The sequence below is a fragment of the Sus scrofa genome, chromosome 13 (genome assembly GCF_054392235.1).
Source record: "Sus scrofa isolate SSC_HxYL_T2T_F1_AM1 chromosome 13, Sscrofa_HxYL_maternal_Yorkshire_Landrace_v2.0, whole genome shotgun sequence".
In the NCBI taxonomy this organism is placed as follows: Eukaryota; Metazoa; Chordata; class Mammalia; order Artiodactyla; family Suidae; genus Sus; species Sus scrofa.
In genome coordinates, this window is record NC_139395.1 from 161,932,134 (window position 1) to 161,959,920 (window position 27,787).

At 43.0% G+C, this 27,787-nt stretch overlaps 1 protein-coding gene across 2 annotated transcripts in view; it reads left to right on the forward strand.

The window, feature by feature from the left end:
• Nucleotides 1–1,259: 1,259 nt before the first annotated feature.
• CCDC80 (coiled-coil domain containing 80) overlaps nt 1,260–27,787 on the forward strand; it is a 139,577-nt gene continuing 113,049 nt past the window's right edge. The window contains exons 1-4 of one of the 2 annotated variants that reach the window (XR_014824841.1): nt 1,260–2,032; nt 2,443–4,343; nt 13,012–13,168; nt 26,260–27,613. Coding sequence is in view for 1 of the 2 variants with exons in the window: in XM_003132680.5 (XP_003132728.2) it covers nt 2,454–4,343; nt 13,012–13,168; nt 26,260–26,396 (2,184 nt within the window). In the remaining variant the exon portion in view is untranslated. The remainder of the gene's footprint in view (nt 2,033–2,442; nt 4,344–13,011; nt 13,169–26,259; nt 27,614–27,787) is intronic. The other variant, XM_003132680.5, reaches the window with a different exon arrangement.

Genomic DNA, 27,787 nt, shown 5'->3' on the forward strand with positions numbered 1-27,787 from the left:
CGAGAAAGAAAATCACATCCAAGACTGTCCAATTTAGCACAGGGCATTTGATCAACTTAACAGGTGAATCCCAGGAAAGGGGAAATCTCTAACTCCACTGGACAGAGGATTTCAGCCTGAAGGCCACCTTTGTTCTGTGCTCATGGGTGTCTGAGAGGGCTCCACAGGAAGGCCTTTTCCTTGGCACCCTTTGGTCTTCATGCTGTGGTCTGAGAACCTGACAGTCAACCCCTCCAGGTGGTCAATTCACTGCTGGGAGCTTATGTGAAGGAAAAGTAAATGACCAGTCAAAAGGAGTAACTAGGCACCATGTTTTATCCAGAGACAGTAGCCACTGATACAGCCTAGCATATAGGGATCCTTCTGAAAACCCTGGGTCACCAATCTCTATGGCAGTTAATACTGCTTGAATGCACTTGGAGAGGCTGGAAGAAATATCTACATAACCCAAGGCACCTTTCCTCCCCACTAAAAGCTGAATCCTCATGGCAGATCCAGGAGGCATACTCACAGAGCTGCCTCATTCTCTCCTTTGGGATCTGACATGGTTACTTCTAAGGACTGCCTAAAACCCTCTGGACACGCAAAGCCTCTGGAGAGCAAGATATTGCAACACACACACATGCACACACACTCATGCATACACACTTGTGTCCTCTGAGGAAGCTCTCGGCCTACCTTCTCTAGCCTGAACCCAGAACTGGAGGTCATAATAGCCTTTCCCTGTGTAATGGCTGACCACAATCTCAGGAGAACAGCAGCCACTGCCTGCATTTCTAACCTTTTACCAGCTTCCTTTCATGCCAAGTAGAAACTAGGAACAAGAACACAGTAATACGATCTCCAATTAGCATAAAATAAAAACAACACCAGCCATGTTTTCCATGGACTTTTCCAACCTCAAACTAAACTCATGAAGCAGGGAGAAAGAGATAAAAATATACCCATGGAACTAATATATATATACTGTCGTTGTACGTACAGCCAAGCACTCTGAGCCAAATGAGTATCTGTCACTAGGAAAACCAAGCAGTCAGATGTAGAAATCTGAGAATTTTCCCTTTTCCAAAGTGCAGTGTAAGTACAAACAGGAAGGGACAGTGTCCTGATGACTCGGTGGGGAAGGGGTTAAGTCCTCAGCCATCCAGTTCTTAAGTGATTTATGATGATGTGCAATGTTTCAAAACTTTCCCCTACCCCAAAGAACAGCCCCCTCCCCTACACCCCCTCCCCAGTCCAGGCTCACCGCTCACCGTGCTGAAATGGGAAGGAGGCGGTGTTTTGCTGATCTGTTAAATTCTTAGTGAAGTTTCCTTGATTTCCAGTGGCTGCTGTTGTTTGAGTTTGGTTTGGATCAAAACTGAGGTTGTCCTGGCATTTCTGGGATTGAATCCAGGCAAGAGGAAGAAGAAAAAGGAGAAGGAAAAAGAGGAGAGGAAAAGGTGGCGAGAAATAAAGGGAGGAGAGAAGCCTAAGGAAAAGAGAAAAGTCCTTTTTCAACATCACATTCCTGTGTTTTCCCTCAGCCTGGAAAACATATTAATCCCAGGGCTTTTACGCTCGGAAACAAAAGGACGAAGCCAGACTGTGGGGGAAAGGGTGATAAGAATCCTGGAACTGGAAAGAGAGAAAGAGCAAGATTCAGAAAGAGCTGGGGCTCCACTTTAAGGGGAGTCCAGTGCTGTCGGCTGTGGGGACTGGCACACACAGACACAAGAAGCCCCAGCAGAAGCGGCAGACACATGGAGATGCAAAGACTTAAAAGGACAGCTCCTTTCACCGCATCCTACTTGTCAAGAAGGTAAAAAGGCACAGCCAGAAAGAAAAGAAGACAGCTCAGCCGTCAGGTCCGGACAGGCGGTGGTCTGTGTGCGGCTTTGGGAGCTGGAGCTGCAGCACACCCCTTTGTATCAGCCAGCCTCTCAAAGGAGAAGAGAGTTCGGAGGAAAAGTATTTCATCTAGGAACTGTCCTGGGAGCACACTTCAGATTGCTTTTTAAACCCTCCACATTCCATCTCCATGAGCCACCATGTAAGTGTGTAACCCTGCCTGTCTTTGCTGTGTCTGTTTGTTTCTTTGTTGCTTTTTTTTTTGAAGAACTGCAATAGGAATGTTGTCATAATTAATATGCTCAGTGTGCCTTTTCTCTGGAGCATCAGTCAGTTGAAACAGTGCAAGCATGCTGAATGGGGAATTGAGTGGAGTTTCCTGCTTAATGTAACTGTCTCTGCTAAGCACGGATAAATTACAGGGACTAAAAAGCAACAGGATCTCATCCGATTTTCCACTCCCTGACCTCCCTCCTTCTTCCCTATCCACCCCTTCCCCCTCCCCCTGGCGGAGATAGTGAAAGAGATAATGCCCAGTTCTGTTTGCAATTAAATGATTTTCTTTCTTTCTTTTTTTTCTCTCTGTCTTTTGACCCTGCTGCCTCCTCAAAGTGGATTGCACAATGATATGGAGAATGGGACCCAGTTTTACCATGCTGTTGGCATTGTGGCTGGTGTGCGGATCAGAGCCCCACTTGCAGGCCAGGAATAGAGTGAGCCATGGAGGGCGGAAAGCGCCTCTGGTTTCCCCCACCAACAGAAGGCCAGCTCGGTTACTGAGGCACACAGGGAGGTCTCAGGGAATTGACAGAACCACTCTGGGAGAACCAAACCTTCAGTCTCTCCAAAGAAGGAGGAGCGTACCGGTGTTGAGAGTGGCTCACGCAACGGCACTGCCAGCCTCGCTGGGCATCAGTGGGGCCCCGGTGAGAACTGAGCAGAGACCAGCAGCCCAGAGCTCTCCCCGTCAGATGGTCCGAGATGAGGGGTCCTCGGGTCGGTCAAGAATGTTGCGCTTCCCGTCTGGGTCCAGCTCTCCCAACATCCTTGCCAGCTTTGCAGGGAAGAACAGGGTGTGGGTCATCTCGGCCCCTCACGCCTCGGAAGGCTACTACCGCCTCATGATGAGCCTCCTGAAGGACGACGTGTATTGTGAGCTGGCGGAAAGGCACATCCAGCAGATCGTGCTGTTCCACCAGGAAGGAGAAGAAGGCGGCAAAGTGCGGAGGATCACCAGCGAAGGCCGGGTCCTAGAGCAGCCCCTGGACCCCAGCCTCATCCCAAAGCTCATGAGTTTCTTGAAGCTGGAGAAGGGCAAGTTCAGCATGGTGCTGCTGAAGAAGACACTGCAGGTGGAAGAGCGCTACCCTTACCCCGTCAGGCTGGAGGCCATGTACGAGATCATCGACCAGGGCCCCATCCGCAGGATAGAGAAGATCAGGCAGAAGGGTTTTGTGCAAAAATGTAAGGCCTCTGGGGTGGAGGGCCAGGTGGTGCAGGAGGGGAACAATGGTGGAGAGGCAGGAAGACCAGGCCTGAGCAGTGAGAAGAGGAAAGAAGAGCAGAGGAGAGCACAAATGCCACCAACCAGAGAAAGCCGGCTGAAGGTGCTGAGAAAACCGGCCACCCCGACGGGGGCCCCTCCCCCACCTCCTCCAACCCCACGGGCCACCACCCTGCCTCCTGCTCCAGTCACAACAGTGACTCGGGCCACCTCTCGGGTGGTGACCATAGCTGCAAGACCTACAACCACCACGGCCTTTCCAACCACCCAGAGGCCCTGGACCCCCCGGGCCCACCCTTCCGACCACCCCCATAGGTCCCCTGCAACAGCCGAAGTGACCACTGCCAGGGGGTCCGTGGCCTCAGAGAATCTCTACCCTCCACCCAGGAAGGAGCAGCCTAAGGAAAAGCCGCAGACCACCAGGAGGCCCAGCAAAGCCACCAGCTTCGAGAGCTTCACGGCTGCCCCTCCCACCACCATCTCCGAGCCCAGCACCCGGCCCGGCGCGGGCCGTTTCCGGGACAACCGCACAGACAAGCGGGAGCATGGCCACCGGGACCCAAATGTGGTGCCAGGTCCTCACAAGCCAGCAAAGGGGAAACCTCCCAAAAAGAAAACCCAGGACAAAATTCTTAGTAATGAGTATGAGGATAAGTATGACCTCAGCCGGCCGACGGCGTCTCAGCTGGAGGAGGAGTTGCAGGTGGGGAACCTACCCCCCAAAAAAGCAAAGGAGTCCAAAAAGCATGAAAAGCTTGAGAAACCCGAGAAGGAGAAGAAAAAAAAAGTGAAGAGTGAGAAAGCAGACAAGTTACTCAAGAGTGAAAAACAAGTGAAGAAGGACAAGGCTGAGAAGAAGAGCAGACAGGAGAAAGAGAAGAACAAGAAAAAAAAGGCAGGGAGGACAGAGCAGGATGGGCAACTGAAACCCACCAAACATTTCACTCAGAGTCCCAGGAAGCCTGTGACTGACCTGCTGGGGCCCTTTGAAGGCAAACGAAGGCTCCTGGTAAGTGATCTTCTCCTTGGCTTTGTTCTGTGAGCTTGAGGCAGTGTTAGGGTTTGGTGTGTTATTTTTCTAAAATCACATTGTTGGATGGCAGGCTGTGTCAGAACATGTACTATGTTAAGATCAGGAAGTTTGTCAAGGAAGGGCAGCCAGGCCAGCAGCTCCTTTTGGTTTAGATATTCTTTTAATTTTTATCCCCACGGACTCATAGGCTGTACAGAGTCAATGGCTGGGGAATCTTAGATATGAGCCCAGGAAGCACCTGTACCCACCTTCTTCCAAACCCATCAGCCCCAGCCTCATCCGTACCGCTCTTTTCCATGGGACAGTTCTAGGTAGAGCTCCCTTTTGCCAAGTTCAAAGAATAAAAAAAGAGTTCCTAGAATGGAATATGTTGACTGCTGTCACAATTTAGGAAAATGGTTTCTCTCAGTATGAGGTTATGAACTAGAAGCATATGTGTGGGGAAATGACGAGTGTCTTCCTTTCCCCCTTAATTAGGTCTGTATCAACAATTGGAAGACTCTAAGGAGAAAGTAGCTCAGCCTGGGGTTGGGGGGACTGGGAGTGGGGAAGGGTCCTGGTTGGTCTGTCCCCATGAATACTTTTAAGAATACAAACTATTATATTTAGAATGGATAAGCAATGAGGTCCTACTGTACAGCACAGGGAACTATATCCAGTCTCTTGGGGTAGATGATGGAAGACAGTATGAGGAAATGATTTTATATATATATATATATATATATATATATATATATATATATATATATATATATGGCTGGGTAACTTTCTGTACAGCAGAAATTGACACAACATTGTAAGTCAACTATACTCTAATAAGAAAAAAAGCCAAACAGTTGGCTAAAATCTTCTCTCCTAAGGCTGCCTCCCTATGACTTCCCAACTACCAGTAAGAAGCAAAAAGGATGGAGTATAGGGAACTGGGTTAATTGTTCCAATTTCTGATACCCCAGAGACACAGCTGGATTTGGAGTCAAGATGTCACATCAGTTTCTCCTGAGGCTCTAGAAAATGAGTGTGTGTGAGAAAAGGAGATAAGCAGTCCTTACTTGTACTTGCCCTTGGGTTCTGAGTGCCCTAAGTGTTGAGCAAGTCACAGGTCCATTTCAGTAACTCTTTTGGAAGTTCCTTGCCATTGTCCAAAGAATGATACCAGAATCTAGTCAGACTGCAAAGGGCTTTGGATGGGAACAAGCCCCATGTTAAGTGTAAGGACAATTCTCATCAGCAATGAGAGCGGCTCCTTCTTCTTTCAGTGTCTCCTTGCCCCTCTTTTAGTGCTCTCCCAAGATTTTACCCCTAGCTTTTCAATGCTATCATTTTACTCTAGACTGTCTAGGAGGAACAGGTATGAGGCAGTTACTCCAGAGGAAAAGATCAGTAAGTTAATGTTGGGTCTCCAGAATCAGGAATGATTCTCTCAGAGAGCTGGGTGGAAGGGAGCCATCTCCTGCAATTGGTGCAGCATCTGTTCTGCTGAAGGAACAGAGTGCCTCCATACCCTGCTTTCCTGCCACCAAAAGAGATAGACACTCTTCTCTTAACACATCTCTCAGAGAGTCTTTTAATTTTTTCAACTAAATTTGGACTAATGACCTGAACAAAGCGACTCTGCTGTCTACTTATCTTTAGTGGTTTTAAAAAGCTAAATGAGCGTTTGCGTTTGAAACACTATTCAGAGCAGAGTGTGTTGTGTTTTTCATGGCTGGGCATGATCCCAGATTCTCTTAGCTGTTCCATCCAAAGCTTATCTTTGTATTAGAACAAAACCTAACTTTTGGTTGATTCTACAGGTTTGTGTGTGTGTGTGTGTGTGTGTCTTGTTATATACTTTTTGGATGTTGTTACTCGTTTTTAACCAAAGCTTTAAAGTAACTATGTAAACAGATTAGCAGAGGATAGGCTGACTGTTAGAGTAGTTTAACAGCTGCTTGGTTATTCCCTGAGTATATAAGTTTAAGTGGAAATCTTCCATTCAGAACCAAAAGAATCACTAACTTCAGACTAGAACTCTACCTGGTACAGAACCTGCAGGGGGCAAACTGCTCTCCTTGGGGTGTGGGAAAGTGTTAGTGCTCTATTGCTTAGAGTGCTCTAAGTGTTTTATTGCTCTCTTCCTGAGGACCTGTGACTTCGTCCACCCTGCTAAAGCACATCACCCAGCCCTGGCCATTTGGTTAACAGGGCAGGCATCGTGTTCCTCATGGTCAGGTTTAAACCAGGGGGGAAATAATCATGGGTAAAATGTCAGGATTGTTATTGTGCACCCATCTGGCGAATACTTCCACTGCCTCTCGTTTGTGAGTCAAAAGAAAGGGGTTTTCATACGATATCCCTGATATTAGTCATGCCTTTTTTTTTTTTCTCTCTTTCTTTCCACTCCCTTAGTCAGGGGTTTGAAAACCCAGCTGGGTCTTTTCTGCCTTTAACGGTATTCCTTGATCATAAATTTCTAGCAAATGAAACTCAAACAACAGCTTCTAGCTGATGTCATGTGAGGCAAAACAGAAACCAGCTGGGATTGCTCGTGGCAGTGTTACACTTTGGGGCTGGACAGAGAACCAGGATTGTTATTAGAAAGAAAGTACCAACAGGAGGCATTTCGATTTTGTGATCCCACGTGAGCCCAGCTGATGATCATAGCAGAACTGTGTTCTCTGAAGAGCTAAGGATGTCTAAAATAAGAATGAATTTGAAAAGATATGATGAAATAAACAATGTAAAGTCAAAAGATGGAGAGAAAAGAGTATTTTCACCTGACAGAGAAGAGACCTGTGTTTCTGGGTGAAAGATACTGCTGGTGCCATTTATCTTTTTATCCATTCATTTTTCCCTTCAAACATGGCTAATGCATTCAGGAAGTTTCAGTGATTCAATTAATATTCATTATGGCTTCGCAGTCTCCAAGCTGTTAAAGTACAGCTGATAACATATCCATCCCTCCAACTGGCCTCTACCTAACCCAGTGCACTAGAACTAAAATAAGGCTTACATTCCAAGAAATTCTGCAGGCCTTTTAGCTCATCTTTCCATATTTTCTACATTTAATCATAAACCCCTAGTGTTTTGCATTTATTTATATCATTCTTTAGTTATGAAAATATCACATAATTGCTACTTAACCAATTACTTAGAGAAACACTAGCCATGACGGTTTAAGTTATGGTAGAGTGAACAGCATCCTAGTAGCTGTAGATAGAGCCAGGCATCCTATTCTTAGGCCAGAGGTCAAGCCTCCAAACCCCCTGCCTTTCAGCCTGTCAACCAAAAGGAGCACATTCTGCAAGGTGCTTTGCTGAGTCTGTGTGGGTTACTCTTCAGAACAATTCTATGAGGCAGGATTTATTAACTCCATCCATAGAGGAGGAAACAGAAGCTTAGTAAGATTGAGAAGTTTCCCGAGGTGTATAACCAATATGGGACAAAGCCAAAAGTAGAACTGAGTTCTGTTTAATTTTAAAACTCAAACTCAAGCTGCTCTCCCATGCTGCCTTCTCATGGGTATGAGCTTATCGTGGGCATCAGCCATAAACTGAAGAGGAAACAGAAATTAACCTGTTAGTTAATAATACAAAAGTTTGGGAGTTCCTCTGTGGTTCAGTGGGTTAAGAGTCCAGTGTTGCAGGGAGTTCCTGTTGCAGCTCAATGGAAACAAATCTGACTAGTATCTGTGAGGATGCAGGTTCCATCTCTGGCTTCACTTAGTGGGGTTAAGGATCTGGCGTTTCCATAAGCTGTAGTATAGGTTGCAGACACTTCTCTGATCCTGTGTTGCTGAGGCTCTGGCATAGGCCAGCAGCTACAGCTCCAATTTGACCCCTAGCCTGGGAACCTCCATATGCTGCTGGTGCATCCACCCTCAAAAAAAAAAAAGACAATAATAATAATAATAATAATAATAATAATAATAATCCAGTGTTGTCACTGCAGCAGCTAAAGTCACTGCTGTGGCGCAGGTTCAATCCCTGGCCTGGAAACTTCCACATTTCCACATGCTGTGGGGCACAGAAAAAAAAAAAAAAAGGATGTTTTAAAATTCATTCTCAACCTTAAATTACTCAGATATATGGTAAGATATACTAATGGACAATATTTTGTGCTGAGCACCAGTGTAGTGTTTCTGCCTTTGATACCCAGCTAGTTCTCTGCGTCTCAACTTGATGGTTTTCCACCCAGTCCACGGAGAACAACAGATTGCATTCCAGTTAACCTAATCCCTCAGACTGGTTGGTGTCCATTTGGGACTGATGACAGTGAGAATACAGATAAGCTGTTTATCACGGAAACATTGGACTCTGTGTGTATAACTAAAACTAGGACTAAAGTGCAGGACTCCCAGTTTTGACTGTAATCCCCTTTCTCTGTACCACTCTGCCTAGATTCCTCTCATTTCGTGATATAGATTGGCTATAGGGTAAAGAGGTCATGCAAGGGAGGTATAGCAGGAAAGGTTAGCAAGAGAACCCATGTGTATAACTGAAAAGCCATCATGTTGGGCCCTGAGATTTTCCTACTTGTCAATGAACAAGAGGACTCAGCGTGCTGAATTTCATGGATTGGAGTTCAGGTTTAAGCATTCTTTGGAGAGTGCATCTCCCGTAATTCAAGTCTGCTAACACTTTTAACCTAACCTCAGAAATGTGGATATTGGGACAACAATCTACTTATTTGGTTTAATTTTAGAAAAGGATATGAAGCTCCAGTTTACTAAGGCAGGCAACCAGCTGGAATGTTATTTCTCAGAATCCTGTAAAAATCTAGTGCTTTGAGTCTAACACAGTATTCAGAATAAGATAAGCCTTCGAACAGCCTCTTCCCATTCCTGCTGGCGTCCTTTACTTATGCAAACTGGCTTCATTACACTCTGAGGCTCCTTGTGGCAACACACCAGTTGGAACAGAAACATAAAAAAGAGCAACACAATTCTAAATTCATGAAACATGTTCTGATTTATCACCAGCACACTGGAAAGAGGCCAAATGCGAGACAATATGTTTACCGAGATGTTCTAGAATGCTCTTTTTAGGAAGAGGGGACTGGAAATGGTTACCATGTTAAATACTGTTTGAAAGGCTGGCATCATAGAAAATGAATGGTATGAAGATACCAATACACAGGGAAAGAGTTGCTGAAATACGCTCAGATGATGAGCCTCCTCTATTCTCCCTGATGCAAACTCAAGGAGCAGATTGAATGTAAGGGAGAGTATCTTTACCAAGGGTTGGTGGGCTGCATGTGGACCTCCATAACCACGGGAACCAGTCCTCTGGCTGGACTGATCTGTGCACCTCGAGGAACCTGGGCCGGCACTGTGCTCCTGCTCTCTGCACAGCAGTAATAGGGCTGGGGCTTCAGGGCCTTGAAGAATTTATACTCTGGTTGGTGGAATGTGACATAAACATAAGCCAAAAAGGTAAATCAAGGAAATAGATAAATTCCAGGTGAGTGGTGCAGACAGTAGGAACAGTCTTTAAAAGGAGAAAGTGATGGTTTAGGGCTAGAAGAGACTTGGATGCTGTAGCTGAAGAATAACTCAGATTCTGATACGGGGGAGAGGAGGGGAGGGCTTCCTGGATGGGAAGGGTGATGTGGGTCAGGGCAGAGGAAGAAATACGAGTGAGTTATTCGGAGGCAACATCCATCTTACAGTGCTCTGGTGAACACAGCCTGTACATATACCTTTTTTTTTTTTTCTTTTCTTGATTCTCACTACTTTATGAGTTGGTAGGGAAGTGGTTCCATTGTAAAGGTGAGAAAGCTAAGGTCCAGAAGGTTAAGTGGCCTTGTTGAGGTTACGGAGTAGCCAAGGGTTGAACTAAGACTAAAATGCAGGACTCCCAGTTTTGACTGCAATCCCCTTTCTCTGTACCACTCTGCCTAGGTTCCTCTCATTTCATGATGCAGATTGGCTATAGGGCAAAGAGGTCATGCAAGGGAGGTATAGCAGGAAAGGTTAGCAAGAGAACCCAAGGCCAGGCTGTGGAGGGAAGCTGGGAAGTGAGTCATGCTAAACGAATGTCACCTCAGGAGTGGGTCAAGGCTTCCTTGGGCAAAGGGCCTGAGGTGAAAACAAACATCAGAGCTCTTTATTTATTTAAGTGCAATTCCCACTGGGTATCCATGGCCCAAGGCTACTGTGTTCAGAATACTTGGAAGAAACTGCCTGGAAGAAAGAATGAGGTTCTGTATGACTATATATTCCCTAAAATTCTCAATTATGCACAAGGGAGAAAAAAAAGACCAGAGGGAGCTTCGAGGACTCTTAAAATTATGTCGTATCAGTCTGTCCATGGACGAGGGTCCATAAATGAAATGCAAACTCTGTATGGATTTGAAGTTACAGACGCAAGTAATCATCAGTAATCTAGCATATATTCTAAATAAAGCCTAATTCTTCATTTAGAATAAGGAGTCCAAAATCACTACCAGTAAATCTTACCTTTGTTTTTGGCTATTTTCTGTTCTCACTTAAATAGTCACTTTATATATTCAAAATAACACATTTGTGAGCAGAGAAAAGCCAGAAAGAAAAACCCAAAGCATACCACCTAAAAATAAAACTCTAAGATATGGGCTACCATCAAAACCTAAAGAAATATTTTCAAAGGTCGAGTAGCTAATTAAAAATAACAAACAAAGCAAAGGTACCATCACTATATCTTTTAATAGCCACCTTAAATCTTTTTTTTTAAAGCTAGGTATGAATCCATGAATAAATTAGGGGAAATTTTATTATTTTTCCTCTTGGGAAACTATATTTCTAAAACAAGCATTTCCTACCCACCCTGTCCATCTGAAGAGGCATATAAACACAAAACCAAAAATAGATGAAATCATGTGTACTTTAAAATAAATAACAACCTGCGAAAAAAATAACTTCATCCTGGAAAAACCTTTCTTAATATCCCACTCAGAAGCTGTTGAACTCACTTTGATTTCCATGAAGGATAGTATTTTGTCAAGCACAGAGAATTCTTAGACGGGAAAGCCTGCAGGCCGCAATAAACACATCTGTGACAGAGAAAAATAAACAACAGGATGAGCTGGGACCAGATTTATTACCATTTTGATGAAGTATTTGATAAAGAGGTTAACGGCAACTTCCCCTCTGAAACATGCTGAGACAATAGCCACAAACTTCAGAAATATTTTATAAGGTTAGATGGGTAAGTAGAAAAGTGGCTAATAAATTTGAATTGGTTAAATGCAAGAACGTTTGTAGAGGCTGGCCTCTGAGCTGATGATGAGCCTGAAAAGGGTGACTCAACAGTGTTTACTGCAGATGTCAGCCTAGTGAACTATTTGGGGTCGAAGAGATCAACAACTACCTGGTTGGTCTTCATCAGAATAAAACTTCATGTCCTTCCACCTCCAGGGTGAACAGCATATGTCCACGCACACATGAGTATGGCACACAGTTTGGTGTCTGCTCAGGAAAAACCTGGTAAAATTGGAGAAGGCTCAGGAAAAGGCAACAAAAATAATCACAAGAGTGAAAAGGCTTTTACATCAGGCGAGATAAAAACACTGAGGCATTCTTAGAGTTTAAGAGGAGCCCTAAGAGTTCCCATTGTGGCTCAGCAGCTTATGAACCCATCTAGCATCCATGAGGATATGGATTTCATCCCTGGCCTTTCTTGGTGGGTTAAGGATCCAGCCTTGCTGTGAGCTGTGGTTTAGACTGGCAGCTGCAGCTCTGATTTGACCCCTAGCCTGGGAACTTCCATATGCCACAGGTGCAGCCCTAAAAAGCAACAACAACAACAACAACAAAAGTACCTTTCTTTTACCCAAAATAAGGAAATATATGTTTTCTCAGGTAGCTGGTGACTAAAATATCTCTTTCTATTGCTCTCTTTGTTTCCCCAGATGTTAGGGGTTCAAAGAGAGACACAGGGGCTAGGCAAAAAATACTGGGTTTGAATTGGAGAGAAGTCTGAACTGAAAGAGGAAAATCCATCCTGCTGGAGGACTCCAACATCAAAGACATCCACCACAAGCTCTGTGCAGTTCCAATATGACAATGATTTCATTCTATGTGACAAAATTGGGCCCAAATTCCATCCTAAAAATTCTTTGCAAGGTTACTGAAAAAAGATTCTAAACCATTGAATGTCCTGTAGTGCCCAAGGCCTGGCTCTGAAACTTAACCCTGTGAGACATGAAATAATAGTAACCACTGAACTCATGAATGTCTGACCAACCAATTAAGGTAGTGAAGATCAAAATAAAAGAAGAGAGCATTTGGAGGTCCCGCTGTGGTGCGGTGGGATCAGTGGCATCGCTGCAGTGATGGGACGAAGGTTTCATCCCCAGCCAGCATAGTGGATTAAAGAATACGGCATTGTGGCAGCTGCAGCATAAGTCTCAGCTGTGGCTCAGATTCAGTCTCTGGTCCAGGAACTCCATATGCCATGGGTGGGTCGGTGAGGGGAGGGGGGGAAGGCAGGGGGAGTCCTTTCCAAATGGTCTCTTTTTGGCCTTAATTGTGTTAACTATCCAACAAAACAATTTAGTCTGGTTTCTTTAGCATAGGTGTCAGGCACTGCCAGTCCTCTATTCCAAATCATCCCTTTGGATATTGCCTCAGTGTGAAACTAACACTGTGAGTTAACATTTGCTTGCTTTTACCCTCCTCCTCCAGCTGATCACGGCTCCCAAGGCTGAGAACAACATGTATGTACAGCAGCGAGATGAGTATCTGGAAAGCTTCTGCAAGATGGCCACGAGGAAAATCTCCGTGATCACCATCTTTGGTCCTGTCAACAACAGCACCATGAAAATCGACCACTTCCAGTTAGGTATTCACTTTAATTATGTTATTGTTTTTCTCATGGCTCAAGTGGGGCATACCTTATGGGAGAGGTTGGTGAGGAATCGGAAGGAAATTCAAGAGGGCTCTTTTCTGGTAGTTAACAAAGGTCAGCCTGCCTAACGCCTTGTATAACCATTCTGGATGGTTCTGGTTGTTTGGGCATTTTATTTATTTATTTATTTATTTGCAGCATGTGGAAGTTCCTGGGCAAGGGATTGAATCCGAGTCATAGCAGTGACCCATGCCATAGCAGTGACAATGCGGGATCCTTAAGCACTAGGCCACCAGGGAACTCCCTGTGTGGGGCACTTTAAAATGAAAAATTTTGCATGCCCTCTATGCTTTGAAAGTCGGTAAGGTAGAGGAGATTGGATGAAGTGTTACAGTGTGGGGAGACCCAAGAGAGGTATTCTGACACTTTCTTTTTGGTCTGGATCCTGGGTCTTCTTGCCTGTGCGCAACATCTTCCACCCTCCTGCAGCCTCTACGCTGTAGACAACACATTCACAGATGGGGTCCCGCCAGACCCTCGGGAGTTCTTGACTCTGGCAAGGCTGGGGAGGGAGTGAACCAGGACTGAGAGAAGCCATGAAGCTAACTGAGAAGTCATTGGAAATATGGACTGAACTGCGCCCACGTCCTTGTGGAAAGCAGAAGAATTTGGCTGAATGTAGTTTTCACAATTTTTCATGTTAATGATGCGTGTAAGGTGTACAGCTCAGCACTGGGCAGCTGAGGGCTAACTCATTGCAGTTCTCCTGGGAACCTTGCAAGCCTTACTGTGAGTGGCTATGCCTCATAGTCAGAAGCGCTAGATCTAACCCACCCAGTTTCTTTCTTTCTTTTGTTCTTTTTCGGCCACACCCATGGCATATGGAAGTTCCTGGGCCAGGGATCAAATCCAAACTGAAGCTGTGACCTAAGCCACAGTTGCAGCCATGCTGGATCCTTAACCCACAGTGCCAGGCCAGGGATCAAACCCATGTCTCCACAAAGACAATGCCAGATCCTTAACCTGCTGTGCTACAGTGGGAACTCCCACCCAGTTTCTTTTATAACTATTCCATCTCTAGAGCTTTACTTTTTTTTAACTTTTTTCTTACATGGGTTCTGTACTTTTGTTTATTGTTGTTTCAATTATAATGAAAATGCTTCTTCTTGTACTGTTTGCACAGTTTGCATATTTTTCATAAAATATATTTCATCTGAAACCACCTAAAAGAATATAAAACATACTTTCCCCATTAGTTAACATTTAACTACAACACATAATACATGTTACCTCACAGATTTTTCTGGCATGTGATCTTGATATAATTGAACACATATCAGTTGTAATTATGTCATGATAATGTCCATTTGATTATAATATAGCCTAGCTTTCTAAGTCATATATTTTTATTGTGGTAAAAACACAGCATGAGATTTACCCTCTTAACTAATGTTTAAGTGCGCAATACAGTATTGTTTACTATAGGTACAATGTTGGACAGCAGGTCTCCCAAATTTATTTAGGTATGAAGCTTCAGTTATGCATTCCCTATTTTTATTAGCTCACCTTTCCCTGAGATAGTTCCAAACAAAAATAAATAACATCGTTATTTCCAACGTCTTATCATAAGTCATGGTAGATCCATGATTGTTTTGTGAACATTTATCCCTGTGCTGTGTCTATACTATGGCGGGAGAACAAAAAAGAGAGAGAGTGAGAGAGAAGAGTGTGTGTGTGTGTGTGTGTGTGTCTCCTTACCAATAACAACAATAATCACACAAAGGGAAGACACAAAAAAAGTTCTAGAGTCATACAAACAGGTTCAAATCCATAGTCATAATGTATTTGTTGTGTGACCTTGGGAAAGTTACTTTCTAAGTCTCAGCTTAGAACATAGTTATCCATTTCACAGGCGATGGTGAGGATTTAATAAGATCAGGATGTAGATACCTGTCACAGAGTAAGTACTCTTATTGTGGTCATCACCACCACCATGATCTGACTGGCATCTGGAGATCTGTGAGGTGTCATGGGACTAGAGCATCCCTAATTGAAAAATCCTTATTGGTGCTCTCTGCTAATTACACAATGTTGACAGGGAACCTTCACAATTGCTCCTCACGGTCAGGCTGTGTTACTACTTTTGGTGATAAAACTGAAGCCTGAGGGCCATATTACCAAGCCTCATATTTAGTGGTTAACTGATTTCAACTATTGGCTTCCTGGATTTTCAAATAGTAGCATGAGCCAGTGAGTTTGGTTGTAATCCAGACGTCTAAAGAGGAAGTAGGTATTCAATCCAGTACAGAAACTGATGCTGGCTGGTGATGAAAGCCTTCCTCCGCCAGGTGTTCCCACTGTCAACTGTGTAACCCACCAACTCACGCAAAGAGTTCTCATTCTTTATTTCAGAGAAGTTTGGAGAAATCATTATATCTTCCACCTCAGCCTCTGTATGGTCCTAACTGTTACAAGCATCTGGTGCTGCTTTGGCCGAATTTTAACATTAATCCTGCTGTTTTTTAGACATCTGGATTGAATATAAACTGTAGAGGGCTGAGGTTTTCTCTTCTGCCTTATTGGAAATCAGGTATTGTGATTTGGGTGTTTGCCACTCACTGAATGGCAGCTTGGACATGATTTGGGGGGCCTTTTATTTTGTTCCTCAACTAATTCCTGGAAGGCCTTTCTCTCCTTGTGTCATGTCCCAGGTTACCCTTATGGGAAAGGCTGTGGTACTTTCAGCCAAGACTGGGAGTCAGCCATGGGAAAATAGGAATTGGCATGCGCCATGGTCCCAGTGAACCAATCTCCAGCCCTGACCGATTTTCAGCTGGAAATCTATCAGATGGCCTCACTTTCCTTAAAAATAAATCAAGTATTCTCTACTCCTCCAGACTTTTACTGGGCCTTAAAAGCAGAGGCCCATATCCAGCTACAGTGTGGGCTGTTTCACCAGCTGGTCCATCTTGCTAAATGTATTTGAACATCGATGATGGATCTGCAAACACCAGGAAACTTTAAGATTTTAATCATTATCCTAACAAAAGTTATTCATGCTTGGGCAAATTCCAGGGCAGAAGAAGCGCATCTGGTTTTGTCAGTCCATAGCATGTTATATGTGAGGGTTTAGAAGGACCTAACAGAAAAAGGAAAATTAAAATTTTTTAAATAATTTAAAAATTAAGTTTAAAAAAATAGAATGACCTAACACATAAAGGTATTCTTAATTGTTAGATGTTAGAAATATCAATCTGGGAGTTACCATTGTGGCTCAGTGGTAATGAATCCAACTAGTTTCCATGAGGATGTAGGGTTCAATCCCTGAGCCTGCTCAATGGTTTAAGCATCCAGCGTTGCTCTGAGCTGCGTGAGCTGTGGTGTGGGTCGCAGATGCAGCTCGGATCTGGCATTGCTGTGGCTGTGGCGTAGGCCAGAAGCTGCCACTCCTGTTCAACCCCTAGCCTGGGAACTTCCATATGCCATGGGTGCAGTCCTAAAAAGATATAAAATAAAATAAAATAAATTAAATTAAAAAATATCAATCTAAGATAGGAATATTGGTGTCTATGGGAAAGACTTGCTGGAGAAAGGCACTTTATTACAGATGAAAAGAGAAGTGGGAGGAAAACACAGCAGGCATGTATATATAGATATACATATATACTTACATGATTAGCAACTTGTAGAGATGAAAAATATTTTGATGCTGGTACTGATCACTAGATTTTAAGGGCTAAAACACAGGACATTTTTATGGGCCAAAGGCAGCTCTTTGATAGCTTCTTTTGAAGGAAGGAAAAAAGGGAGGTAGAAGCTTGATGGAGGGTGGAATGTGGCCACATGCAGAGAAGGTGTTGATTCCTTATTCATATGAGTAAGGAATTCCTAGGTGAATCTCTAAAATAACTTTTATAACGGAGAATGGTAGAATACGTTTCAGCCTGAAATACTCTTCTGTCTTTGATGCTGTTGAAGGGACTTGTTCTTTATGGACAACCTCATAACCATAAAAAATGCTGCTCTCCCTCTGGAGCACCTGAAAACTTGACCCTTTGCCCCAGTCCCTCCTTTCTTCAGTGGTGACAATGCCCTGCAGCTGCTTTCTCTAGACCCTGCTGCCCTGTGCTGGAAGACAAAGCTGGCTGAGTGATCAGATTTCCAGACACTGCCCTTGGGGTCCCTCTCTGTTTATTCAGTCTTTGATTATCAATCACTCCGTGCCCTAGAGGCTAGAGAAACTGTCCCCTAACTCGTCCACTCATGCCATGCCACTGCCCTTTGCTGCCTCTAACATCAAGTGTATCAGTGTCAAGATCAACCCCTGACAATCAAGGGGTGAAAAGCACCTGATAAATGTACAAAACAAGTGCTTAAAGAATGTGGTGGAGGGATAAGCTCTTCCAATTGCAGTCATCACAGATGGTCCGCATGAGAGAATTTTGAGAAGTGAATGGACTTGAAGGAAGGGCCTGGAAACTGTAGGTTTTTTTGATAGATGATGGCTCTATCAAAAGCACTTTTTTTGTTTTACTCATTTTTTTTTTAAAAAAAGATACATTTTTTTGGATCCAAAGCTACATAGAAAGGCATACATGGACAAGTCTTACGCCCATTCCTGACCCTTTACCTTGAAACTCTCTGCCCCCAGAGAAATATTTACGATTCCTTATTTATCCATTTAATGCTTTTTCATGCAAACACAAATAAATGTAAATACCTATATTCTCCTTTTTTAAACAGTAAAATGTTTTATTATCTTGAGTAGCAAAGACTTTTTTTTAAATTGAGGTATAGTTGGTTTACAATGTTGTGTTAGTTCTAGATATATAGCAAAGTGGTGATTCAGATACATATATATGTGTGTGTGTGTATACACACATTGTATTATATACACACATTGCGTATATATAGATATATACACACAATGTTGTATTAGTTCCAAGTGTTTAACAAAGTGGTGATTCAGATATATATATTAGATTATTTTCCATTATAGGCTATTACAAAATATTATATATAGTTCCCTGTGCTATACAGTAGGTCCTTGTTGTTTTCCCTTTCTTTTTATACAGACTATAGTATATTATGTATACTGTTTTGCATTCTGCTTTTTTCACTTAAATTTTTTCCTGGAGATCTTTTCTTGTGAGTGTATACAGAGATTGTCTTCATTCGTCTTCATTCTTTTCTTTTATTTTTTTGCTTTTTAGGGCCACACCCACGGCATATGGAAGTTCCCAGGCTGGGGTCAAATCAGAACTACAGCTGCCGCCCTATACCACAGCCACAGCAACACTAGATCCGAGCCACATCTGTGACTGTACCACAGCTCATGGCAACACCAGATCCTTAACCCACTAAGCAAGGCCAGGGATCGAACCTGCGTCCTCATGGATACTAGTCAGATTCACTACTGCTGAGCCACAGGGGAACTCCCACATTTCTCTTTTTATGAATAAGAGTGAACAACTTTTCATATGTTTCAGGAACACTCTTGCTTTGTTTTCAGTGTCCTTTGCCCATTTTTTCTATTGAGATCTTTTCAATCTCAACTTATAGGTATTCTGTATCAATTAGAATAAAAATTCAGACTCCCAGGTGCCCTCCCCACTCCACAATACTGACTCAGTTTAGAGATGGGGTCCAGGAATCTGTTTTTCAAATGTTGCTCAAGTGATTCTGCTTTGCATCTAGGTTTGCTCTAGAGCAGAAGGTTGGGCATAGGGTAGAAGGGAAGGGGGCACTAGAAATAGAGATTGGCACCCAATATTAGAGGATTTCCAATACCAGGACAAATAATTCAAATTAGTTGGTCAATCATGTGGAGTAAATAAAGATTTCTAAATATATTTTTTGAATCAATTTTAGATAACTTTTAAGGTGTAGTAGTCAGTTTCTAGGGCAGAAAAGCAGCCTGGCAGGACACATTCTTCATAGATGAGACAAACCACTCCTTCTAGGGATCAGATGAGAGCAGCAACTTTGTGATCAGGCATGGCCGGGGCAATCCCATCTATCTATTTAATCCACTCACTCATCCCACAGTGGGGTGCTAGGCAGCCAAATCACCCATTCAGAGTAAAATAGGAGCAAGTGGATCAAGGACAAAGTTATTTAAATTTATTCCTTTCCAATCAAAAGGAAGTAAATCCCATAACTGGAAGCCAAGATTATCCTAACTAAAATAATGTACTACACACTGCTTAGCAATCCTGGGAATATTCTTGAGATAAAAGCAACTCAGCTTTGTTGGAGCCTTTGCCTCCAGATGACTCCAGTGCACAACCAAGAGACTCTTGGCCTGTACTGACTTCTTGAGCAGGACAGTTATATTTTAAATGCCTTATGAATATGTTTCAGTTATGTTGGACATTACTCCAGGACAGAGTTTAAGATATGGTGCTGTGGCATAGTGAATCACACTCAAGAGACCAGAATGCCAAAGGAAAATAGAGTTTATTACTCACGGGCCCTAGAGGGGAAACTGCAGCACATCTCACAAGGCCATGGGAGGGACACCAAGTTTTGGTCAGGAAGCAGAAGCCAGAATGAAAGGAGAACCTGGATTATGGCCTTTATTTGGGGTTTCCATGGGAAAGATAAGGCGAGCAGGGTGAATAGCTGGATGGGCTACTTTGAACAGTTTTGGTAGGCTTGACACACTAGGGTGTTTCCTAATTGCCCAGTATCTGGCCCTGGGACCACTGATTAAGGCAAAAGAATATTGCCCCCCCCCCCGGGGAATGGGCCAGATAGACTAGATAGGGCTCTGAATTAATAAGGTGGCATAGAGCTGCTTCCAGCTGAGCCCTTTGCTATCTCTAAGAACTGGCTAGCCCAAGGAGGGGCAGACTCTCCCTAGCCAGAAGGATTTTTTAAGATGTCAAAACCTCATAATATACAGTTAATTAAAAATGGGATTAATAAAACTGAAAAGACCTCATACATGAAAACCCAAATTTAGAGAAAAATTATATATGATGTGTTTTCTCTAATTACACTTAGCGGGGCTGTATTGAATGCTCACAAAATCATGAGGGTTTGGTGATGGGTTTCCTATGAGAATCTAGGATGGCTTACCTTCTTTCCTCTATCCTTCACTAATCTCTTTCTTCATGTGATATCTTTCTTAGGGGAGAGTTTTCACATTACCACATCTGTGCTGAGTGCTCACTGTGGGCCAGGCTATAAGGATACTGAAGAGGATTCGAAACTCAGTCCCTTTTGTTGAGTTGTTCATAGCTAGTAAGAAGACAGACATGCAATCAGTCAGTTAGCAATGCAAGATGATAGTCATTGATGTAAAAACTTTTATGAGTGCACAGGTGAGGTAAAGACAGGTAACTAGGAGTTCCTATGTGGACAAGAATAGGGGTAACATTTCAGAAAGAGGAAGAATGTTTCTAGAAAATAAAGGGCTAGAGCATAATGTATAGTCTCTATGGTCTTTTTTTTTTTTTTTTTTTTTTTTTGGTTTTTAGGGCCACACCTGCGGCATATGGAGGTTCCCAGGCTGGGGGTCCAGTTGGAGCTACAGCTGCCAGCCTATGCCACAGTCACAGCAACAGCAGATCTGAGCTGCATCTGTGACCTACACCTTAGAGCAACTCCAGATCCTTAACCCACTGAGCAAGGCCAGGGATTGAACCCACAACCTCATGGTGCCTGGTCGGATTCGTTTCCGCTGTGCAACGACGGGAACTCCCATAACGTATGGTCTTAAATTTGGACTTTATACTGTGGGACAGTAGTTCCCTGTCCTTAGTGTTCATTACCATCACCCTGGAAGCTTATTAAAATGCAGATTCTTGGACCTCACCATTAGTGATTCTGATCCAGTTGATCTGGATCCAAGGATTGTAATTTTAACATGTGCTCAAGGTGTTTGTGATGAAGGTAGACGATGGATCATACTTTGAAAAACTGCAGGAGACTGGGAACTTCTGAAGCAATGGGAGAGCTGAAGTGGTCCTGGGACATTAAAAGAATAGCCTGCATTTAGGGTCAAGAGAATGGGAGGAGGAGAAACCGTGGACATCACAGAAATGCAGCAGTCACAGAGAGAGGCCTCAGACATAATGGCTGACACACAGTGGGTGCATAATAAGTTGTAATTGAAGCTGAATTTTTCTGCAGTGTCATTGCTGTCTATAGTCAGTCATGGAAGAACAAATACATGAACAAATACGTAAATTCAGAAATACCTGAATTTAACACTGACTTTTGGAGATGGATTTCTTCAAGGATGGGAAGTGAGACATGTTTTGCTCCTCATCAGCACACAGCAGAGCTCACCCTTCCTCCTGTTCTTCCTCAAAAATCTTAGGTTCAGGAGCAGCTTGTGTGGAATGGCCAAACCCCACCAAATGGGCTTGCATCTCTGAATCATTTTAATCATTTTAGTTGGATCAAGACCAGGGGGACAGTTTATAGGATGTGTTCTGAAGAATGTTTGCTTTTAAGCCCTGTCACCCTTGACAAGGACTAGAGAGCTTTGGCAGAACTTGGATAAATTTAGTAAGAAGCTGCCAATTTTATATTGCTTTCCCAGACTGAAGAGAACCTCTTGTTTGCCCAGCCCTAATTTAGACGGAATGCAGAGTGGAACAGAAACTGTGTTGGGAGCAGGCAGCTGGAGATGAGGGCTGGCCTCACGCATACCCTCCTCAGAATTCAGCCAGAGGTGGACTCTGTTTTGCTCTAGAGTGCCCCCCATTCTAGTTGGATCCAGTGTTCATCAGGGCTTTCATTGTTCTTCTTTCTCAGATGTTCTCAGTACAAACTTTCAAGATGTAGATATTTCTATAGTGTAGATATTTCTGGGAGTTCAAAATGCTTCATGTATCATTTTTATTTCTATCAAATCATTTCAGAAAATACTTCCAATGAAAGGAGAATCCAGACCATGAAGCTGAATTTTTTGCCATGTCATAGTAGTACAAAGTTTGGCTTAAATCTTGATCCTGGTCCACTTTATCCTTGAGTGTGACGTATTTTGTCAAAGTAGTGAGAACATAGGATGGGAGTGAGGTCGTATTACCTGAGACCTAATCCTCACTCTGTTATTAATTAATTAATTAATTTATTTATTTATTTATTTACGGCTGACCATGACATGCAGGTGTTCCTGGGCCAGGGACTGAACCTGCGCCACGGCAGTGATCCAAGCCAATGCAGTGACAACACTGCATCCTTAACCTGCTGAACCTCCAGGGAACTCCTCCCTCACTTACTACTTTTTGTGTGTGTCTTTTTTTTTTTTTAGGGCCACACCCACAGCACATGGAGGTTCCCAGGCTAGGGGTCTAATCGGAGCTGTAGCTGCCGGCCTATGCCAGAGCCACCGCCACACCAGATCTGAGCCACATCTGTGACCTACACCACAGCTCACAGCAACACTGGATCCTTAACCCACTGAGCAAGGCCAGGGATCAAACCTGCAACCTCATGATTCCTAGTCAGATTCATTTCCGCTGTCCCACAACGGGAACTCCTCCTCCCTCACTTATTAATTAGCAATATGAACTTGAGCAGGTTGCTGCCTCTGCAGTTTCTGTGATAGGTTGGTTCTCTGGGAAATAGACTCTGATTTGCATGCAGTAGGTTAATGGGGAATATTGTCAGAAATAATGATGGGTGAGAAATAAAAGATGACAAAGCGAGCATTTGAATATAATGCAATTGCCCCTTCAGAGTTGTTCACTTTGAGGCAAGGAGGACAGCTTTTGTATCCACTCCCTCCCCCACTGCAGCAGACATTGAAGGTGGGCTCTCCTTGTAAGGGTGTGACTTGGGGAAAAACAGAAATTGCTTTTCTAAGGGAAGCAATTTTCAGAGAGGGATTCAGTTGGTAACTTTTTTTTTTTTTTTTTTTTTTTTGTCTTTTTTGCTATTTCTTGAGCTGCTCCCGTGGCATATGGAGGTTCCCAGGCTAGGGGTCTAATCGGAGCTGTAGCTGCCAGCCTACGCCAGAGCCACAGCAACGCGGGATCTGAGCTGCGTCTGCAACCTACACCACAGCTCACAGCTGTGCCGGATCGTCAACCCACTGAGCAAGTGCAGGGACCGAACCCGCAACCTCATGGTTCCTAGTCAGATTCGTTAACCACTGCGCCACGATGGGAACTCCATCAGTTGCTAACTTTCAAAGCAGCCTCAGTTCTAGCGGTAGGATGTGGGCAGCACACCAGCGTGTCCACTACCATCCTTAGTTTCATCCTTGGTAATATGACTGGGTTGGGCCAGATAACATCTATAGCAGTTATCTACTGCCAATAATAAGGCTGTATAATAAAGACCCACACACACCTCAGTGGCATATGACATTAAACGTTCATTTAGTCACAAGTCTGAAAGGTTCAGCTGATTTAGGCTTGGCGTGGTAGACTTGCCCATGGGGTTTTCAGTCAATTGCTGGTTGGCTAGGTGGTTCTGCTGATCTTGGCTGGGCTTGCACATGTTATGGGTCAACTTACTGTCAGTTGATAAGGAGTGGCTCCGGCTGAGATGAGACCAGAGTAACTTGGCTTGACTTAACCCTCCAGAAGGCTAGTATGGGCATAATCTCATAGCGTTGGCAGAAGCAACAGTAATCCCAAATGTACAAGCCCATTTCTAGCCTCCGTTTGTGTCACTTGTGCAAAGGTTGGCTTACCCTGGCCAAAGCAAGTTGTATAGATGAACTTTGAATTAAGAGGCAGAACAACTCAACTCATCCACCATAACAGGCAGCTATAGTTACTGGGCAGAGTATAGGGAAGAGTGAATTGGGACCATTTTTGAAATCTACAATCTCCAATTTCCTTTCATCTCAGCCATTCAGTGGTTTTTGTGACTTCATATGTTAGGTAGATGTTAATGTTCTAATTTTGATTCAATTAGGAGTTTGAACTCTGTCCAAGTTACTTATCTCTGAATCCAGCACCCAGCACAGAATCAGCTCAGGACACTGGCAGCAAAAGCAAAAATGAATGTATGTTGAAGATTGAAAATAGCAGTTGCTAGGTTCAAAATAAAATCTGGTTTGTAAAGTCTTAGAATCAGAACATTAGTTGTTAAAGACAAATCAGTTTTTTTAATGATTTCCTATATTACTGTCATCGTTATTAATTACAAAATAAAATATGCTCCTTGTTACAATTTAAATAATTATGGACTTACAGAGAGTAAACAGTGAAAGTTTCTACCTCACCTCTTCTCACTCCCCAGAGGCAACCACTGTTATCAGCTGTATGTCCTTCTGGACTTTTTCTTATGCATATTTCCATTTAGACGTATTTTCTTTTGGTTTATTTCCTTTTAACCAAAAATAAAGTCACACTATGCATTTTATTCTGTAAGTAGATGTTTTTATTCAATGAGATATATTAAACACAAACCAACAGCATGACTTTAGCAAATTTTGTATTAATTTATATTTTATTAATGACAGAAAAGAATGTACATTTAAAAATAGTTTAGGAGTTCCCTGGTGGCCCAGAGGGTTGAGGGTCTGCTATTATCACTGCTGAGGTTTGGTTCACTGCTGTTGTGTGAACCTCTGCTTCCTGCAGGTGCACTCAAAAAAACAGTTTATATGTGTAAGGCATATCATTTTTTATTGCAGACAGTGCTTGGTCCTCATATAGGCTCTCAGCTCTCATGGTGTGGGACCACTTGCATGAAGAACTGTTATGAATTTAGGGAAGAAAACAGATTCTTCCCCCTCTTATTCTGATCTGCTTGAGAGAAGCAAGTTCCTTGTTCATATACTTTCAGCAATCCTAATCAAATAAACCAAAGTAATAATTAAATTGTAACTGTCCCCTTTTTATTAATAAAAGAGTAATAGTCTGTTGTACTCAAGCTGTATAGCCTCTGTATCTACAAAACTGTGGTTGTTTCTACTGCAATACTAGTCATTGGGTAACAGTGTTGATATTAACTGATAGTTTCCCTTCTGTGATAGATCTATAATCACATATTTGCTAACTTTAATTCTTGCACATTTAAAAAAATACGGGGGATTATTTTGCAGATAAAAATGTTAGTAGGGGAGGTCCCGTCGTGGCTCAGCAGTAACAAACCTGACTAGTATCCATGAGGATGTAGGTTTGATCCCTGGTTTGCTCAGTGGGTTGGGGATCCAGCATTGCCATGAGCTGTGGTGTAGCTCACAGACGCAGCCTGGATCTGGTGTTGCTGTGGCTGTGGCGTAGGCTGGCAGCTGTAGCTCCGATTTGACCCCTAGCCTGGGAACTTCCACATGCTGCAGGTGTGGCCCTAAAAAAAAAAAAAAAAAAAAATGTTAGTGGGGTTGAGGAAAACACTGACTTTTATGGGAGGGGAGAAGTAAATAAACAAAATGCTTTCCAGACATAGTAGTTTTCCAGGTTCATACTTCCCATTAACCAAGTGGGACCTTCAGGAACCATTCTGAATTATAAGTTACTTTTTAGGGCTTGATGTTTGGAAAAATACCTAACATTAAAAACTTCCATAAATTCAATAACATTTTCTTGAAATTGTATTCACTCACAAAATTTGTATTATGAATAGCTTGATTTTTTTTTTTTTTTTTTTTTGGAGCCAAATGACCAGATTTGAACAGACTTTTTATTTTCCTCTGTAGCAATGACATAGTTCATTGAGTCCCAAAGTGATTCTCTAGTAAAAGGGAGGAACAGATACCAGTTTTAGACTTAACCAAATAACTAAAACTAAAATAAATTTTAAAATGAGGTAAAACAACTAGAAAATCTGGGTCTAGCCCCCTGGTTAGCTAGGGTGATGACTCATTTCCAGGTGAGTTGACATTCTTCCAGGGATGACTCAGCAGCTTCACTGGTTCCCTACGACCTGGGTGGGCAGACATGGGGCTTGATCATCTTTGGAAGAGTGACTTTTGAAATGAGTTTACCTATTCATTTGTTTCTATGTTTATTAATCCACTGGAAACTTTTGTTCAAACAAAATGCTAGCTGAATATATGCAACTAACAAAAGCTGTTCTAATTAACTCAAGATGGAGGCTCACAGTCTCCACCCTTTCATTTTCCACTGTTTTGTCACACCCATATTTATTCACATTTCATCTGCCTTAAGACAACGAGAAACCCATGCGCGTGGTGGATGATGAGGACTTGGTAGACCAGCATCTCATCAGCGAACTGAGGAAGGAGTATGGAATGACCTACAATGACTTCTTCATGGTGCTCACGGATGTGGACCTAAGGGTCAAGGTACAGGTTCCTGTTTTGAATGCTTCAGTTCCCTTCCTTAGGAGAACAACTCAATTTTTTTTCAGTGAGTCTATTATACATATGAGGACACACTAATTATTTCATAAATGGGAAGGGTTTGCAATGGTCCAAAGAGTCCACATTGTCCTGTAGAATTTGTGTCTAGAAATGTGGTCAATCGAAAATACTGGATTGGATAATCCTCTGTGGTCCAGCTTGACTCAGACTAAATTATTCTGTAACATCAAAGTTATGCATTTATCAGATACTTGTTGAATAGCTATGCTGTGCCAGGCTCCGGTGATAAAAAGAGTATTTGGCCTGTGTTTCCAGAAAACCCAGATTTAACATAGGCTTACTTTGGAAGGGCCTGGAAGTTTACCTCCTGATACAACATGGGCAAGACAGTAGGTTTTTTTTTTTTATATCTACTTTCTTCCTATGATAAGGACAAAGGTTCTGAACCATGAAAAACTGTGCTATGTAGTAATAATAATAACTTTATGGAGTGCTTTCATTATGCAAGGCAGTCATCTCAAATGTTCACAATCCTTATCTCAAATCTCTATGATAATAACAAGTATAATTTTTGTTTCACAGAAGACAGAGACCCAGAGTAAAGTAACTTGCCCAAATTCACCTAGTTAATGTTGGAATTCACACCCATGCAGGTTGGCTCCAGATCCCACGAAAATCCTTAGGAAAAAGGCTGCCTGGGCTATTACAATAGCTGAATCAACCTGCAGTATTTTTCTGGAACTGGAGATAGATCCCTTCAATAATTCATTCCGCATTTGTGTTGTGCCACTTCTAACATGAGAGGTTGTACTAGATGATCCCTAAGGTATCTGCCAGCTTTCACATTCCATGATTTACTGAGTTCCCATTGAGGGGGTAGTTCCAGGACATGTCCAGCCTTCTCTCTCTAGCTTATGCTGATTATGCTCAGTCAGCACCCCCATCTATCTCAGGTTGCTGTTGTAAGTCCGGACAGCTTTGATGCAAGAAACTGAATTTTGTTATCCTTAAGTTAGATTCCAACTTTTTTTTTTTTTCTTTCTGAGAATATATAGGCAAACATGACCTAATTTTAAGTAATGCTCACTCAGTAAAATAGTTTCTGGGAATCACAAAGAGTTTATGTAGTTCTTTTTTTTTTAAGGGCCACACCTGAGGTATATGGAAGTTCCCAGGCTAGTGGTTGAATGGGAGCTGAAGCTGCCAGCCTACGCCAGAGCCACAGCAATGTGGGATCTGAGCTGAATCTGCAACCTACACCACAGCTCACAGAAATGCTGGATACTTCACCCACTGAGTGAGGCCAGGGATTGAATCCACATCCTCCTGGATACTAGTTGGGGTCATTACCACTGAGCCATGATGGGAACTCC